General features: G+C 38.7%; 1 protein-coding gene across 16 annotated transcripts in view; it reads right to left on the bottom strand.

Moving 5' to 3' along the window:
* otofa (otoferlin a) overlaps nucleotides 1–6,432 on the bottom strand; it is a 157,434-nt gene extending 151,002 nt beyond the window's left edge. For 11 of the 16 annotated variants that reach the window (XM_061987276.2, XM_061987288.2, XM_061987289.2 and 8 more), the window contains exon 1: nucleotides 6,134–6,432. In XM_061987276.2, coding sequence (XP_061843260.1) covers nucleotides 6,134–6,215 — 82 coding nt within the window. In that variant the 5' untranslated portion in view covers nucleotides 6,216–6,432. The remainder of the gene's footprint in view (nucleotides 1–6,133) is intronic. The other 5 variants (XM_061987274.2, XM_061987277.2, XM_061987279.2 and 2 more) reach the window with 1 other exon arrangement.
* Between the last annotated feature and the right edge of the window lie 13,453 nt (nucleotides 6,433–19,885).

The raw sequence follows: 19,885 nt of genomic DNA, 5'->3' as shown, positions 1-19,885 counted from the left end.
ATAGACAGTTGCGATAGCCAATCAGATCACGAGTTGTTGTCAGTAAGGCCGTCGAGCTGGCCTCACGTTGAGCGTGACATTTACGCGTCCTGTGATTGGATACTCATTGGGACCGTTAGCGGATGAATTTGAGATCACATAGAGTTCAGAGACAGTTGCGATAGCCAATCAGATTGCAAGTTGTTCACAGTAGCTGTTGTGTTACAACTAAAAGCTGTAAATTCTTGTTGTTAAAGTGTGTCATACTTGTCATTTAATTAACATTCTTACATGTGTATTTGTCGCCATCATGTGGTCAGGGCAGTTAAAATATCTTTGAGAAGTGTGTACTTTGAATAAAACTTTATTGACGGAAAGTTGCATAAGCCAAGCAGAGAAATTTACGGTATATGTTTTAATTGCTGATGCGTTTTAATCGATTTTTAAATGCGCCAGAAAAGAACCCGTTTTGTATACTGTTGATGTGATTGTATGCCCAGTAGGGTGTAAATGTGTTCCTGTATAGTATTTTTCCAGCAATGATCATGTGGTGTCTTCAATTATGGTATTTTGAGATGTAATCAAACCCAAACTTAACCACTGGGTTATGTTTGGGTTTTCCCCCGTTTGTGTTTTATTTCCTGTCAGCGCTCTTTTTTTGGTTACAGTTCCTGCATGTCTCCCGAGTGCTTGTTTCCCTCACCTGTCCCAGATTGGCAGCCTGACACACCTGGTGGCAATTGCCAATCAGGCTACTATTTATACCTGCCTCTCCCTCCAATCAGTGCTGGAGGATTGTATGCTGTAGACCGTTTGCTATCTCCAGTTTTCCTTGTATCCTGTTGCCTGCTTTCCTGTTTCCTGTCTCCTGGTTCCTGGTGCGTGTTTTCTCTGCATTTTTGACATTCAAGTCATGTTTTCCTACATCAAGCCTGCCATCTCTGCATCTTGGGGTTTGTCACCAACACTTCCTAACACCATGTTGGCAAAACATGCACCCCTGATGTGTTGCCTGTGCTATTATCCACCTCAGAAGTTAGATTGACTTGAAATTTCTCACACAGTTCAGTACACTCTACAAAAACCCCACTGTAACATTCGGGTGTTACCGTAAAGCCACAGAACTTAGTACATGTCTGTAAAATGTGTGCAAGATTGGTTGAAAAACATGGCTGCCATTAACCAAAATGTCTTTAGCAATTAGCAACTCTTGCCCATAAATCAGTTAGCAGTTTTATCAGAATGTATGCAAACAGCCATGTAATTAGTTTTTTTGTTTTTTACGACCATGTAGTTCGATGATCAATTACTCCAGCAGAACAGTTGATTCACGTTTTCATTATTACAGTAATGTATTGATTCTGTATTCAAATGGTTTCAGGCCAATTTTCTCTGGTTAGTTATTAACCAGATAGTATTTCCTGGAAGCTCCATCATGGCATGTTTTCATGGGCCTTGACATATCGAGCAATCATAAGTGCTCATAGGTTGGCGGTCAACTGCCCGGAATAACCCAGGCACACATTACCACAATGCACATACAAGCGCACACACCTCCAGAGCCCAATCATCGTTGAGATCACATGACCTCATCATTAACTCTTAATGAGAAAGTAGAAACATGTGGAAAAAATTCAAATCTGTCACTTGTAAGCACTGCCAGATGAAGCCCCATCCATATTAGACAGTTGTACAGAGGTCTAACATTCCAAGTGTGTTGCCCAAAATCCCAGGGAGAGGTTTCTCATATTTGGCAGTCTGAAACCTGCTGAAGGGACACATATTACTGTTGTAACAATATTCCACCCATTTTCTTCTGTTTATCCAAGTCCAGTAGTCTAATTAGTAAAGAAGCCTGGACTTTCCTATCTCCGGTCACTGCTTTGATTTCCACTGAGTGGACACCAAGACATTCCCGGGCCAGATGCAAGACATACTGTAGTCCCTCCAGCTTGCCTTAGGTCCTCCTTCGGACTGGGCATGCCCAGAACACTACACTCGAAAGCAGCCCGTGGACGTCCCGACTCGATGCCTTAGTCAACTGGCTCTTCTCGACGTTAAGGACCATTGGCTCTACTCTGAGCTGACTGAACTACCGATACTATCTCTAAAGGTGAGTCCAGCCACTCTACAGAGCAGCTGTGTGCAAAAGTATGAATTGAATTGAGAATGCCGCCCAAATTCCAATTTATGGGTTGCAAACTGGGAGTAGAATTGCAAATAAACTTCGAATTGAGGGAAATAATATTGAAAATCCATGAAATGTTCATTAATAATTTTGGTGTATTCTAAAATCATGCTTTATATCAGGGGTCCCCAAGCCCGGTTTAATGTAGGCTTTATTTTCACGGACCGGCCTTCCACGTGTGGCAGATAAATATAGCAAATAAGTGCATGGAAAATGAATACATGAAAAAATACACCATAACGTTGAATTAGTGGGAGCCCCTCTCCATAGACTTTTGTTTTTTATTCGTTTTTGCTAGTAGTAGGCTTTTTTTGGCTTTAGTATCTAATGGGTTATACATCACATTCAAGGACAAGAGCATGGATATATAATAAAGCTAGAAATACTTGCCTCTAGATCCAATAGTTTTCTGTGGATTTATATTTCCATTCTATAAGTTAGTTATTCATATTTTGTGCAATATTTCATACGTAGAATCACTGTTAGCTTTTTTTGGTCCAATTTTCCATGCGTAAATACATCTGTTATTGCTAACTACTTGTGTAATAGGACTATGAGCAATAATACCAGCACTTTAACTTACGAGGCCAAAGGAGATGTGTATTTCCTTCCTTCAGCACAATTATTATATGCAACAATTTAACACTTCTCCATCTGCCTTATGCACTTTAACTACCATGGTCACTTTGTTCCTGATCCGCCCTGATTTTAGGTCATCAACCTGCCGCAGACTGCAGATGGTACCTAGCTTTTGGCTACAATTTGCCACCTTTACATTTTATATGTTTATTAATGTGCATTGTCCCATGTAACAAAGACGTAACAAATAAAGCAAATGGTGACTTCCTATCAGGAGTTTTATAATACATCTATGATCAAGCTTATTGGTGTCTGGTGGGACTGGCGAAAATTAAGTAGGAGAAAATGCGGTCGGTTATAAATTAGATAATGTCTCTGTGCAGCCTGGTAGCAAATGTGTTACGGACCGGTGCTGGTCCCCGGACCGGTGCTGGTCCCCGGACCGGTGGTTGGAGAGCACTGCTCTGTTATATTCCTTACATCAAACATATTACATAGAAATATTATTACAAGGGACCTCATGTACACACTAGGCTTTAATTACAGGAAACCTTGTTCATTGACAATTAAGAATAAAAGCATTAAGTTGGCTGAAAAAAAGCTTCACATCCAAATTGTGATTCTTATTTATTTTGATCGATATCGATTCATAACGTTCAAAAATTTCACTTACTTGCGTGTACGTCTGCAGTCGAGGACCTTTTGTAACCTGTAACCTGTTTTAAAAGGTTTTATTTTATATATTTTTTATAACAAATTCTATATCAATTTGAATCAAAATTGTGTTGAATCGAAAATCGATTCTGAATTAAATCGTTACCCTAAGAATCAAGATCGAAACATGAGTTGTTGTAAGAGTCACATCCCTAAAAAGCATATTCTGGAAAATAGATAATTTCTCTGACGTATTATTACTTGCAAATTATATAGAAAAATATTTCATATCCCAGAATGCTTTACTTTATCCAGGCACTCAAAATGGAGGTAATTTGTGTTTGATTTTAGTGTTTTTAAAGTATGTTTAGTAGTTAAGCCAAAACGTTACACATTCTTCTTGAAACTTTGCTTTGAAGGGAAACTTCACTTTTATTTGTTGAAATGTTGCTTTATGGGAGACAAGAACACACGTCTTCACCTTTTATGTACTTTTTAAAACAGTAAAAAACTGAGTGCGAGGCGGCTAACAATTCAAGTAATGGGATTCATTGATTTTGTTTTTAAAGCGCTCTAAAAATCATCCATAAAACGCCAAAAATGCTCCATTTACTTGCCGTGACCTGGATTTTAACCAAGCTATGGATACATTGTTATTGTAAGAGCTAAGTCTAAGAACTACCTTGCTCACGCTGCTCTTTCGGCCACTCGCAAGTAGCCAGCTACAAACTGCTAGCTAGCTTAACCTGCTAGTTACATTGGTTGCTAGACGCCATAAAATAAAGAAGAAAAAGAAGAAGCTTCTGTTGCTGCTCTATAGCATTTGAGATTGTAAAAGTTAATGCCAGGCTATAAATCAGGGGTCAGCAACCCGCGGCTCTAGAGCCACATGCGGCTCTTTAGCGGCGCCCTGGTGGCTCCATGGAGATTTTTAAAAAATGTGTCCGTTTTGTCCTACTAATTTCTGCGGCCCTTGAACTCACCATTGTGTGGACTGTGACTCAACAGTTTGTTTGTATCCATAACTTTCTCCGACGCTGTGTTTTATGCCGGTCTCAGTTTGTCCACCAAACGTTTTATACTGTGCACGAAAGCACAAAGGTCAGTTTTGTTGGTGTTATTGCATGACTGCAAGCTAATTGATGCTAACATGGTGTTTTGGCTAGCTGTATGTACATTTTGCATCATTATGCCTCGTTTGTAGGTATATTTGTGCTCATTTAATTGTGTGTTTAGTTTATTTTTCCATGTTTCATAACACATTATCTGTATGTAATATTGGCTGCATTTCTGATAGTTGTTTGTGCGCCATGTTGTTCCAGACCACAGCAAACATTACTTGGCTAGCAAAGATTGTAATTAATCCATTAGAAGAAGACAGCCTGCCGTTTCCTTTAACTTGGACACACACATCTATACCTTAGGCCATTCTAAGACAGTTATTTCCAGGAGTTATCTCACCCTCTGAGAAGTTTTACTAATGTTTTCCAATGTTTTAAAAATGTTTAGAATAAATATTTCAACATTTCTGTTAACAAAGATTTGCATCAGCCTGCGACACATAGTTATTTTGATAATAGGCTAATATAGCTAATATAGACACTTACGTCATAACATTTATATAAGGCTTTTAATTTCTTGCGGCTCCAGACCGATTACATTTCTGTATTTGTGGTCCAATATGGCTCTTTGAACATTTTGGATTGCCGACCCCTGCTATAAATCATGCATCTCACTTGTATAGCAGAAGGTTGTGTCAACTTTAAAAAATCCACACACTACCAACATGATACTATGTGGCTCTCAACAAATGGAGCACAGCATAAGACCATCGCAACATCGCTAGAAGGCATGTTTTATCTGAGGAGTCATTCTGAATTTAGCTGCTCACTAATGCTGGAAGATACAACCATCCCATCAGTCGGCATCCCAGTGAGAGCAGACATTGCAACTTACTGTTTTATCTTCTTATATGGAACGTTTAAAATAGTGTTACATGATAACGCTCCGAGACTCTCACAAATTCTCTCATTAGTGGTAGCACACAGAGAAAAGTGCTCTCGTAGTTGTTGTTGACATTGATTTAACAGAGCGCGTAGCAAGAGCAACATTCGTTATGTGCCACTGAAAGAAGTTATGTTAATGCTTAAATGGACTAAAATATTGTAAATATTGCATGCTGTGATGAATACGTCTATATTTACTGACCGGTGGTTTTTAAAGAGCTTTATAGGCTAAATAGATCGTATCCCAGTTCATTGCATTCTCAGTTTTCCCACTATTTAGAGCGCACAGAAAAGAGAGACTTGTTGTCTCACATAAGGATTATGGAAGATTGGCATAATTCCAACAAAAAAAGCGCAGTTTTCCTTTTGGGAATTTGTCTGAATTTCAATGACTTTCACTTCCTGTAATTCTAATTCCAGTAGAGTGGAGCCTGTTCAATTCAAATTCAAATTTTTAAATGATATTACAATTTTGGCCAAGCCTGCTACAGAGGAAACCAATATCATCCTCTTGCATCCGCAATCTTGCTATTACGACCACTACCCAGAACGCGTGATCATACAGTAGGACATAGGAGAAGGTAGCTTGACCATTGCCAGATTTAAAAGGTACATTTTTGTACATCAGGGGACCTATACAAGAGATCTGAGAAACTGTGATTCCAATTTGTTTCAACTTTTGACACAACAAAGAGCAAAAGTAACTTCATCCACTTGGTCCACCTACCTCGAAATGTGACTTTGGCGATGCGGTCACCTTTCCCCCGGAGGTTGGCGACCGACTTGAGGTGAACCATGAGGGACATCATGAGTCCTATTTGGTTGGGGGAGTAAGATGTTACTCCACACGGTCAAACTTAAACCTGCTGCTGCTGCTGCTGGCAATCTGGTCCCAATAAGAGCCTCTTCTCCTGAATGGATCCTCCGCAATCTTAAATCCTTTTCCATGCGCGCAGAATGAAGATTCAAATGTTTTTTGTTTTTTTTCCTTGGCTTTTTTTTTGTGTGTGTGTTTTTAATCCACACGCAAGCAAGGTGTGAGTTGGCTGTGCGCTCAGCAGCTCCGCAGGCTGCAGCATGCATGGAGCATCTCCTCGTTGCTCCGGTGGAGGGAGGCGAGGCGGGGTGGGTGGGGATGGGGAAGTGGGGTTGGGGCGGGGGGATGGGGTGGAGGGTGAACTATAGCTTCCTCTGTAACATTAATAACAATGCACCACATTAGTCTTTTTTTCTTGTATATAAATGTATATTATATGACTGGCACTGTTGCTGGTTTTAATTAAACAATATGTTAATTATTATTGGTGCACTGCATCATACTGAAAATGGTTAGTGATGTTATATACTGTACATGACATAAAAAAGTGATTATTATCTTTTGTTATAATGGACATTTAAATGTCATTAAATTGTGTAGGTGACCATTTTGTATACCTGTTTAGTAAATTTTGTTCTATTGCAGGATATTATGTAATAACATTGATTAATTTTAAAAAAGGACAGATTTTTGTCACTATGTAGTGACTTGCTTATGGTATACTCTGCTCCTGGTCAACTTTCTAATGTAATGAATGAGCTGCAAAAAAAAAATGTGCAAGGATTAAATGGGTAAGACAGATGCTGACCAGTTGCTAGGCAACCAATTTCCCACTTCTTTTTTTTTTTTGTATTCACCCAGGACTGTTCTGGTCATACAGGAGTCAGATCAGGTAAGCCCTGTCAACCGGACAATTCAATGTTTTAATCTTTGGGTAAATGTGGCTCCATATGGTCGCACAGTAAACAATAACGACAAGTTTCATTGGGTACACTGTACAGTAGACGCTTCCCACTAATTGAACCTAATGTAGGCTTTTATGTTTATTCATTGTCCTGTAGACCTATAGACTTTGATATAGGCTCCAGCTCACAGGATATACAATATAGAAAATTAGCGTATTAACTCTCATCATACTGAAGTCATGTCTTCTTTTGGGGAATTAACAGTGTTGTGGTCATTTTACAGAAACAGGAACCATTCCACTCTTGTTTTCCTGTCTATGAGGCTACGAATGGTAAGGAATTTTTCAGAATTTCCACCATTCAGACTGAAACGGTCTCTTAAAACCATTGCGATGATGTCAAGAGGAATCAATTTCTACAACAGTAATACCTCAGATTCCCGGTTCTGTGAAGGAGCTCTTAAGTCAAAACACTTGTATCTCAAATCCACGCGGACGCAACTGAAATAAATTGAGTTGGCTCCCCTTAAACAGCACAATTTTAACATGTAACATGTTTTTTTTAAAAGAAAAACAAACTCTGGGACAATAAATAATGTATACAAACAATGCAATAGAATGTATTACTAACAACTACAGAAATTTTATGAAGTAATGTAATAATGCACAGCGTGGTTTTCTACGGTATTTCCTTCCAGCTACTTCTCAGTCAAACACATTATTAGCAGTTTTTACATATTTTGATGAATAAATGTCGTCTGTTTAGATAATACTTTAACTTAGTCTTAGACTTAGACTCCCTTTTATTGTCATTCAAATTTGAACTTTTCAGTACAGATAAGAACGAAATTTCGTTGCATTAGCTCGTTGTAGAGCAGGATAAAATAGCAATAAGATAGATTTACTGTACAAATAACATTCTTTATAGAATCATTTTTATTTAGTATAATTCAGACTCACTGTTTTCTTTCTTTAATTCAATGCAGGGGTGTCAAACTCAAAATCTTTCCCCAAGTGGGCGGGCTTGGTAAACTTATGGCATAACTTAAAAATAAGACAACTTCAGATTGTTTTCTTTGTTTTACAAAAACAAGCCCATTCTGAAAATTAAAATAGTTATTTTGATAAAACACTTCAAGTTAGTTGAAAATTCTGAGGAAAAAATTGGTGCAGTTTCAAAAACACGACAAAGGAACTTTCAGTTTCAGTTTATTTCGAACATGCATACGATACAATGTAATGCATCACATATTTCCAGTTGTTTCATTACAGCACGTTCGAAAAGGTGTAGAAAGAAGCTGAGCTGATTTAATCCTACCCCTTTTCATACCAATTTTATCCCATTTCCTTGTTCTCTGTAACAGAACAGTGAATAAATAAATAATATACCATAGTAAGTAAACAAATATTAAATACATAAATCTTTATCCAAAAATAAATAAAAATAAAAAAACACAAAATTTAAACGTAGACTTTGTCTCAGTGTATCTACAAAGCCATTTCAATTTTAAAAGTGCTGTTTGTAACTTCCTCACAGTAAAATGTTTTCAAAGCAAAAAAAAAAAACTACGAGAACACCACCGGCTAGCTTTTGTTACTAATAGTGGTTTAACAAAACACGATTGTTTGACAATGGTCTATATTTTTCACAATAACAAAGTTTATGTTATAAAGATTTTTACCGACCCTAATAAAATGATTGGTGTTTACGGCTGTCACTCACCCAGTCTCGTCAACACATACGCGCAGGGAGCGTGTGCACACATACAAAAATCAATCAATCAATCAAAGTTTATTTATACAGCCCTTAATCACAAGTGTCTCAAAGGGCTGTCTCAAACAGTCCAAGAGAAGCAACAAACAATTTTCAGTCATATTGTTATGATAGAATATACATTTAATGATAGCTAACACTAGCTATCCAAATTGCTATTATTAGCTAACACCTGAAGCTAATGCGCGTGCACGTGTTACGTAATTACACCATTACGTATGAGAAGCCGTAAGAGCTAGATATACATTGGAAAGTTGGCGCCCTCTGTGTAAATGTTGCAAACAGCCCCTTTAAGTCGTAGTTTATCTGGGATCAAACAAAATACTAAATAGATAAAAGATCATAAAAACTCTTGTAGGTATTAAATAGGATTTTGTAGCTGGGATAGGCTCCAGCAACCCCGAGAGGGACAAGAAGTAGAAAATGGATGGATGGATGTACGCCATCCGCTTTTCGTTTGGAATCTGAAAATTATTTAACACAAAATTAATGTTCACCGTTTTTGGGTTTGATATTAAAAAAACAGAAAATGGAACAGTATCCATTATCCGAATTTATGAATGGGTTTGAAAATCGAATTCAACTCTTTTCTCTATTCACCATTCAAAGCTTGGAGATATGGTAGGTTGCACATGCTCAGTGTCCCTTTCCCGTATCCTGGTCGTGACTTTGAGCGACCCGGGAAACACAACAGAAGAAGAAGAGCAACATTTGCCTGCTCAATAGAGAACCAATAAAATATGTCACTTTCCATGTCTCTGGACATAACAAAATAGAAGGAAACTCTTGACCGCATTAAAATTGTTTTGACACTGACACCGTTCTTTGTCTTCTTCGGATGTTCCGAGTCACTCACAGACGAGGATTCCGAAGAGACACTGTGCATGTGCAATCCACCTTGTTTAAATTCCCATTAAATACATTTGGATAACGGATAAGGTCCATTATATATGGCAGATTTTAACACAAACAAAAAAGGGTTGATTTTCATTAAAATATTGCCATAAAATTGGATTTTGTGCTGTTTTCCTTTTATGGATTGTAATGTTTCCAGATAAACACAAAAATCCAATTAATAGTCAACCACGCAGTTTTGCATTTTGGATATCTGTGTGATGACAAATTGAACTGGAAGCAGTATTTTAGCTTTTCCTTTGCGTTTAGCATATATTTAGCATAACGCTAACATCTTTTTTCAGCAGGAGTCCAATTGTCATTTTAAAAAAGTGTCATTAAATAGTTGTCCAACTTTTGTTTTAGAAATTAAAATAGAAAAAATGGCCTGAAGTTGTTTTTTTGATTTGCATTTAAGAATTCGAAATAGAATTAACGGAAGGTACACGGACCAGATAATGATCCGTTTTCCGTTTTTTTATTTTTTTATTATTAAACCAAAAAACCGGTAAAGTAGTTTTTTTTGTTCAATTATTTTTTATTCCAAAGGAAAAACGGATGGCCCACATTCAAGTGGGTTGAGTTAGACTCTGTGTCCACTTTTCTCTTGTTTGGCATATAAATAATCACTATATTTAATAATAATAATAATAATTTCGGTACTTTTCGATACTTTTGTAAATAAAGGGGACCACAAAAAATGTCATTGGCTTTATTTTAACAAAAAATCTTACGGTACATTAAACATATGTTTCTTATTGCAAGTTTTTCCTTAAATAAAATAGTGAACATACAAGACAACTTGTATTTTATTAGTAAGTAAACAAACAAAGGCTCCTAATTTAGTTTGCTGACATATGCAGTAACATATTGTGTCATTTTCCATTCTATTATTTTGTCAAAAATATTAAGGACAAGTGGTAGAAAATGAATTATTAATCTACTTGTTCATTTACTGTTAAAATCTGCTTACTTTCTCTTTTAACATTTTCTGTCTACACTTCTGTTAAAATGTAATAATCACTTATTCTTCTGTTGTTTGGATGCTTTACATTAGTTTTGGATGATACCACAAATTTGAGTATCAATCCGATACCAAGTCGTTAGAGGATCATACATTGGTCATATGCAAAGTCCTCATGTGTCCAGGGACATATTTCCTGAGTTTATAAACATAATAAAAATTTGAAAAAAATGAAAAAATATGTTGTGATGCCAAACAATATCGACGTAATCAAAGTAGAATCGACTAGATACACTCCTGTACTTGGTATAATTACAGTGGATGTCAGGTGTAGATCCACCAATGGCGTTTGTTTACATTTTGACACCGGTGAGCTAAGGTGTGTAGTGAAGCATGTTTAGCTATTCCTCGTCCTGCAGGGATGATGCTTGTAAAAAAACTTACTTTATTTGTCACCATGGAGGCGAGGATTAGTGATTTAGAAGTAGCTAAAACACTGCTGAATGGGACAGAACATTAGCCGCTAGCTAGCTAGCCATGTCTTAAGGCACCTCTTCCCGTGGGCGTTTTCAGTGTTATAACTTCACATTTATCGTTAGTGTTTAAGCCAAACTGTGTAAGTAAGTACTCCGTGATTGTGCACTGCCGAACATGCTCCTCTGCTTATAAACCAGTAATGACACGACGTGATGACGAGGGGAGGTGTGGGGGACCGGTATTTTTCAGAGGCGGTATAGTACCGAATATGATTCATTAGTATCGTGGTACTATACTAATATACCGTACAACCCTAAGCACAATGTCCTCAAAGCGGCGGATGTAAGGTTTTACGTTTAATTTATGTCAAGGCCATGCTTTACTGCAGGGGTGCTCATTACATTGATCGCGAGCTACCGGTCGATCTCGGAGGGTGTGTCAGTCGATCACCAGCCAGGCATTAAAAAAATAGTCCTAAAAATGAGCGATCATAAATCTTCACTATGACGTCACTTTCGTCACTTGATTGACATTCACGGCACCCGAGGGTCTTCTGAGATGACGCTGGCTGCTGCCAGCTCATTAAAATTATGGACTGGAAGGCAAGAAACACTTTATTTCAACAGACTGGCGCCGTACCTGTCGTCAAAACTCCAAAGACCGACTGCACAGTTGCACAGTTGCACTAACAAAATAAGAGTCTCAGAAAGCTGGCGCACACAAGCTAGCAAGCTACGGAGTTTGCCGACAATGTATTTCTTTTAAAGTGTATACAAAGGAGTACGGAAGCTGGACAAATAAGATGCCAAAAACCAACCACTTTCATGTGGTATTGGACAGAAAGGAGGACTTTTTTTCTCCTCCATTCGAAAATGCGGACGTTATCAGCACCACTGTCCAATAAATGCAAGTCATCAGAATCAGGTAATACACCAACTTATATTCTTGTCTTCATGAAAGAAAGGAATCTATATGTGTTAAACATGCTTGTATTATCTTTAAACACCTTTAACTTATTAACAATATTAACTATATGTGTTAAACATGCTTGTATTATCTTTAAACACCTTTAACTTGTTAACAATATTAACTATATGTGTTAAACATGCTTGTATTATCATTAAACACCTTTAACTTGTTAACAATATTAACTATATGTGTTAAACATGCATGTATTATCTTTAAACACCTTTAACTTGTTAACAATATTAACTAAATGTGTTAAACATGCTTGTATTATCTTTGAACACCTTTAAGTTGTTAACAATATTAACTATATGTATTAAACATTCTTGTATTATCATTAAACACCTTTAATGTATTAACAATATTAACTGTGTTAAACATGCTTGTATTATCATTAAACACCTTTAACTTGTTAACAATATTAACTTAATGTGTTAAATATGCTTGCATTATCTTTAAACACCTTTAACTTGTTAACAATATTAACTATATGTATTAAACATACTTGTATTATCATTAAACACCTTTAATTGTTTAACAATATTAACTATATGTGTTAAACATGCTTGCATTATCATTAAACACCTTTAACTTGTTAACAATATTAACTATATGTGTTAAACATGCTTGTATTATCATTAAACACCTTTAACTTGTTAACAATATTAACCATATGTGTTAAACATGCATGTATTATCTTTAAACACCTTTAACTTGTTAACAGTATTAACTAAATGTGTTAAACATGCTTGTATTATCTTTGAACACCTTTAAGTTGTTAACAATATTAACTATATGTATTAAACATTCTTGTATTATCATTAAACACCTTTAATTTATTAACAATATTAACTGTGTTAAACATGCTTGTATTATTATTAAACATCTTTAACTTGTTAACAATATTAACTTAATGTGTTAAACATGCTTGCATTATCTTTAAACACCTTTAACTTGTTAACAATATTAACTATATGTATTAAACATACTTGTATTATCATTAAACACCTTTAATTGTTTAACAATATTAACTATATGTGTTAAACATGCTTGCATTATCATTAAACACCTTTAACTTGTTAACAAAAACATATATTTCATAAATAAGTAAATATAAATTATATATATGAATGAGGTAGATCCCCACGACTTGATCAATTGAAAAGTAGCTCGCCTGCAGAAAAAGTGTGAGCACCCCTGCTTTACTGTGTACCTCCTGCTTGGCATACTTGCTTGGCCCCGCTGTCATACTTGCCAACCTTGAGACCTACGATTTCGGTGGGTGGGGGTGGTCGGGTGGTCGGGGGTGGGGCGCGGGCGTGGTTGGGGGGCGTGGTTAAGAGGGGAGGAGTATATTTACAGCTAGAATTCACCAAGTCAAGTATTTCTCATATATATATATATATATATATATATATATATATATATATATATATATATATATATATATATATATATATATATAAGAAACACTTGACTTTTAGTGAATTCTAGCTATATATATATTTTTTTTTTCTATATGTATATATATATATATATAAGAGAAATACTTGAATTTCAGTGTTCATTTATTTACACATATACACACACATAACGCTCATCTACTCATTGTTGAGTTAAGGGTTGAATTGTCCATCCCTGTTCTATTCTCTGTCACTATTTTTCTAACCATGCTGAACACCCTCTCTGATGATGCATTGCTGTGTGGCACACACAAAAGTGCGTTCATCAAATGTTATTGTCACATATGCATGTACAGTAGATGGCAGTATTGTCCTATTTAAGAGTGTCACAACATTGCTGTTTACGGCAGACGAACTGCTTTAGGGTAGACGAAAACGTGACTGCTGTTGTGTGTTGTTACCGCGCTGGGAGAACGTTAATGAAACTGCCTAACAATAAACCCACATAAGAAACCAAGAACTCGCCCTCGATCATTCTACAGTTATAACGTCATTGGGCAGGCACGCTGTTTATATTGTGGGAAAGCGGACGTGGAAACAGACTGTCGACACGTCACTCAGGTCCGCATGCAGCTGGAGGGGGCGTGGCCTCCAGCTCCGCCTGAATTTCGGGAGATTTTCGGGAGAAAATTTGTCCCGGGAGGTTTTCGGGAGAGGCGCTGAATTTCGGGAGTCTCCCGGAAAATCCGGGAGGGTTGGCAAGTATGCCCGCTGTAAACCGTTTCTTTGCGTAACGGAATTGCTATTCGGACATCCAGTGGATTTATTTAGAACATGAAAGACTGCAGCTTATTTTAAAGCTTAGCAAACTCATCCCGCAGACCGCGGGCCAGAATAAACATGTTTGCAGGCCTGATCCGGCCCGCGGGCCGTACATTTCACACTCCTAATCTTTTCTTCTTCTCAGCACTGTCCTTCACACTCACTTTCTTTCTTCACACAGTTGGAAAATGTCCATCTTTCACTATAAACTAATGCTAGCGAGTAAGACCAGATGTTTGCGAAGATCTTACAGGATTCACTGTTATATTTGCTATGCCAACTAATGGCGGGGATGCTTGTAGCTCAAATTTTTCTTGCAACTTAAAGCAAAACAATTAGTGGAGAGACAGCTCTTATCTCAAAACACTCTTACGTTTGGGCACTCTTGAGTTGAGGTACCACTGTATGTACACCGACTTAAAAAACTAATACAGTGGATTATTTTGCTATGTACAGTAAATTATGTAACTAGGAATAATGTGAATTTAGGGTCAAACCGTTGCCATCATTAAACCTTTATCAACTGTATGGACAATTTCTCATGGTTTGAATATTCTTAATTAACTGTAATGCAAGTGTAAAGATAATTTAACGAGAAATAAAAGGCGGATTAATACCTGACGAACATGCTCAATCACACAGGACAATGTATGATGACCCAACTCCCTTTCTTTTGGTCAAACTTAGCTGGACTTCCAGTCTTGTCTGATCCAGAATGTATGTTAGAAGTGGCCTATTTCTTTGCAGCATCCCGGCTTTTTTGCTCAGAAATAACCTCCGCCGTGTGCGTTAACTGACATGTTGCATTACATCTCCTCTGGCAGCATGTAGGCGTTGCCATCAGCTTGTCTTTATTCTTGTTGACGATGCTCCAAAACTGCACCACTTCGGCGTGGCGTGTACAAGTAACAATAAGTCTCAGTTAGGCGCTGCTGTATCGTGTAAACCCCGTTTCCATATGAGTTGGGAAATTGGGTTGGATGTAAATATAAACGGAATACAATGATTTGCAAATCCTTTTCAACCCGTATTCAATTGAATGCACTACAAAGACAAGATATTTGATGTTCAAACTCATAAACTTGTTTTTTTTTGCAAATAATAATTAACTTAGAATTTCATGGCTGCAACACGTGCCAAAGTAGTTGGGAAAGGGCATGTTCATTACTGTGTTACATCACCTTTTCTTTTAACAACACTCAATAAATGATTGGGAACTGAGGAAACTAATTGTTGAAGCTTTGAAAGTGAAATTTTTTCCCATTCTTGTTTTATGTAGAGCTTCAGTCGTTCAACAGTCCGGGTCTCCGCTGTCGTATTTTACGCTTCATAATGCGCCTCACATTTTTTTATTTAGCCTTTATTTAACTATGTAAAAAAATCCCATTGAGATCAAAGATCTCTTTTTCAAGGGAGACCTGGCCAAGAGGGCAGCAGCAAGGTTACATTAAAAACAGTAAACAACACATAAAACATCACATTTACCACATTAAAACTTGCTCACATGACACATGTGCATACAGACAAGGTAGACTGCAGTCCTTTCACAGAAGCTTTACACTCATTTAATGTAACAAGGGTTTGAAGTTTAATATTCGATTGTAGGTTATTCCAAGCCATCGGTGCTGAAAACCTAAATGCTTTCTTGCCCAGTTCAGTTCTTACTTTGGGGACGACAAATTGCAGAACGTTCATTGAACAAAGATTGTGACTTCCTTGTTTCTTTGTTAAAAGACAAGACAGATAAGATGGGGTGATACCCAGAATGGTTTTGTAGATGAAAACATACCAATGATTTTCGATGGGAGACAGGTCTAGACTGCAGGCAGGCTAGGGAAGTACCCGCACTCTTTTTTTTTACGAAGCCACGCTGTTGTAACACGTGCTGAATGTGGCTTGGCATTGTCTTGCTGAAATAAGCAGGGGTGTCCATGAAAAAGACGGCGCTTAGATGGCAGCATATGTTGTTCCAAAACCTGTATGTACCTTTCAGCATTAATGGTGCCTTCACATATGTGTAAGTTACCCATGCCTTGGGCACTAATGCACCCCCATACCATCACAGATGCTGGCTTTTGAACTTTGCGTCGATAACAGTCTGGATGGTTCGCCTCCCCTTTGGTCCGGATGACAAGATGTCGAATATTTCCAAAAACAATTTGAAGTGTGGACTCGTCAGACCACAGAACACTTTTCCACTTTGCATGAGTCCATCTTAGATGATCTCGAGCCCAGAGAAGCCGGCGGCGTTTCTGGATGTTGTTGATAAATGGCTTTTGCTTTGCATAGTAGAGCTTTAACTTGCACTTACAGATGTAGCGACAAACTGTATTTAGTGATAGTGGTTTTCTGAAGTGTTCCTGAGCCCATGTGGTGATATCCTTTAGAGATTGATGTCGGTTTTTGATACAGTGCCGTCTGAGGGATCGAAGGTCATTGTCCTTTAATGTTGGTTTCCGGCCATGCCGCTTACGTGGAGTGATTTTTCCAGATTCTCTGAACCTTTTGATGATGATATGGACCGTAGATGTTGAAATCCCTAAATTTCTTGCAATTGCACTTTGAGAAACATTATTACTAAACTGTTTGACTATTTGCTCACGCAGTTGTGGACAAAGGGGTGTACCTCGCCCCATCCTTTCTTGTGAAAGACTGAGCATTTTTTGGGAAGCTGTTTTTAGACTCAATCATGGCACCCACCTGTTCCCAATTTTCCTGTTCACCTGTGGGATGTTCCAAATAAGTGTTTGATGAGCATTCCTCAACTTTATCAGTATTTATTGCCACCTTTCCCAACTTCTTTGTCACGTGTTGCTGGCATCAAATTCTAAAGTTAATGATTATTAAATATGTTGTCTTTGTAACATATTCAACTGAATATGGGTTGAAAATTATTTGCAAATCATTGTATTCCGTTTATATTTACATCTAACACAATTTCCCAACTCATATGGAAACGGGGTTTGTATGAACTGTACTTGCATTTTGACATTTTGTGAGGTCACGCTGCTCGTATCGGATTGTTCATTAGAGCTGTGAGCTGGAGACTTGTTTTAAGGGCGCAGTGAAAGTAGTAATTAGAGTGAGACCACAGTGATTACAATTGGGGTGGTGATGTCCTCACTCCTCACACGTGTGACAGGCTCGTATAGCCTGACGGAGGCAGATAATTACATATATCCATTATTTAGAGTTACTTCTTTTGTATCACCTTTAGTCTTATCTTATTCAGCTAATGTTTTGTCTGGTACAAAGTGCTTGCATTACGAGTGTCCTTGCTGAGAGAGTCAGAGCGTTGAATATTCTCTCTGCTTGAGATTCCCATAACATTCTTGAGATAAGGGGCACAAAGCGGTGCTGGGCTAGCAGACAACAGGTGGGGAGGAGGGAGGGCAAGAGGGGTTTAGAACAGAACGTCTGGGGGTGATGCTGGGGCAGACCGGGTGGAGCCACGCATCTGAATGGGTTATGCAAGGCCATACTTGCCAACCCTCCCGGATTTTCCGGGAGACTCCCGAAATTCAGCGCCTCTCTCGAAAACCTCCCGGGACAAATTTTCTCCCGAAAATCTCCCGAAATTCAGGCGGAGCTGGAAGTCACGCCCCCTCCAGCTCCATGCGGACCTGAGTCCGCTTTCCCACGATATAAACAGTGTGCCTGCCCAATCACATTATAACTGTAGAATGATCGAGGGCGAGTTCTTGGTTTCTTATGTGGGTTTATTGTTAGGCAGTTTCATTAACGTCCTCCCAGCGCGGCAACAACACTCAACAGCAGCAGACACGTTTTTGTCTTCCTAAAGCAGTTCGTCTGCCGTAAACAGCAATGTTGTGACACTCTTAAACAGGACAATACTGCCATCTATAACATCAATAACATATACGGCTTTTAGAGAGTGCAGTGCACAACTGCGCACACAACAAGGAGACGAAGCAGAAGAACGGAACGGACGGCGTGGCGAAGTTGGTAGAGTGGCCGTGCCAGCAATCGAAGGGTTGCTGGTTACTGGGGTTCAATCCCCACCTTCTACCATCCTAGTCACGTCCGTTGTGTCCTTGGGCAAGACACTTCACCCTTGCTCCTGATGGCTGCTGGTTAGCGCCTTGCATGGCAGCTCCCGCCATCAGTGTGTGAATGTGTGTGTGAATGGGTGAATGTGGAAATACTGTCAAAGCGCTTTGAGTACCTTGAAGGTAGAAAAGCGCTATACAAGTATAACCCATTTATCATTTATAAGAACGAGGAAGATACAGCCATGGCGACGCCGACGACGAGTAAGATGAAGAAATACGCTTTGTTGCACCTTTCCTGCCTGAGTCCGGCGATTAGTTGCAAATCTTGCTTTATTGATTGCTTGCACACAGCCAATCCAACACAAAACAAGCTAGTCCCCGCCCACACTCACGCTACCGCTCCCTCTCTTCTCTCGCCCACACACTCACTGACGTCACTCACCTCACATGCTCACCTATTAAAGGGCCACACACACACATACGCTACTCTCATAACAGCTTGTAAGTTCCAAGCCGCAGCTGCGATTGGACCTGAATAGCCTCCGGGAAGAAGTAGTGGACTACCAAGTGTTTGGCACTGAAGATCTTCCTCAGGAAGCAAAGATTGACCGGTTTTGGGCCATGCTAGGGAGAGATGGAAGATTCCAGACTCTAATGCATTTGATGAAAGCACTTTTGTGTGTGCCACACATCAATGCATCATCAGAGAGGGTGTTCAGCATGGTTAGAAAAATAGTGACAGAGAATAGAACAAGGATGGACAATTCAACCCTTCACTCAACAATGAGTGGAATGTGTGTGTATGTATATGTGTAAATAAATGAACACTGAAATTCAAGTATTTCTTTTATTTATATATACATATTCCATTCCATTCCATTTTCTACCGCTTATTCCCTTTGGGGTCGCGGGGGGCGCTGGAGCCTATCTCAGCTACAATCGGGCGGAAGGCGGGGTACACCCTGTACAAGTCGCCACCTCATCGCAGGGCCAACACAGATAGACAGACAACATTCACACTCACATTCACACACTAGGGCCAATTTAGTGTTGCCAATCAACTTATCCCCAGGTGCATGTCTTTGGAAGTGGGAGGAAGCCGGAGTACCCGGAGGGAACCCACGCAGTCACGGGGAGGACATGCAAACTCCACACAGAAAGATCCCGAGCCCGGGATTGAACCCAAGACTACTCAGGACCTTCGTATTGTGAGGCAGATGCACTAACCCCTCTGCCACCGTATAATAAAATAAAATAAAAAATATATATAGCTAGAATTCACTGAAAGTCAAGAATTTCTTATATATATATATATATATGAAATACTTGACTTGGTGAATTCTAGCCGTAAATATACTCCTCCCCTCTTAACCACGCCCCCTCACCAACCACGCCCCCGTCCCACCCCCGACCACGCCCACCCCACCTCCCGAAATCGGAGGTCT

The sequence above is a fragment of the Nerophis lumbriciformis genome, linkage group LG26, assembly GCF_033978685.3.
Source record: "Nerophis lumbriciformis linkage group LG26, RoL_Nlum_v2.1, whole genome shotgun sequence".
Classification (NCBI taxonomy): Eukaryota; Metazoa; Chordata; class Actinopteri; order Syngnathiformes; family Syngnathidae; genus Nerophis; species Nerophis lumbriciformis.
Note: the sequence above shows the minus strand (reverse complement) of the source record. Positions and strands in the feature narration are given on the sequence as shown.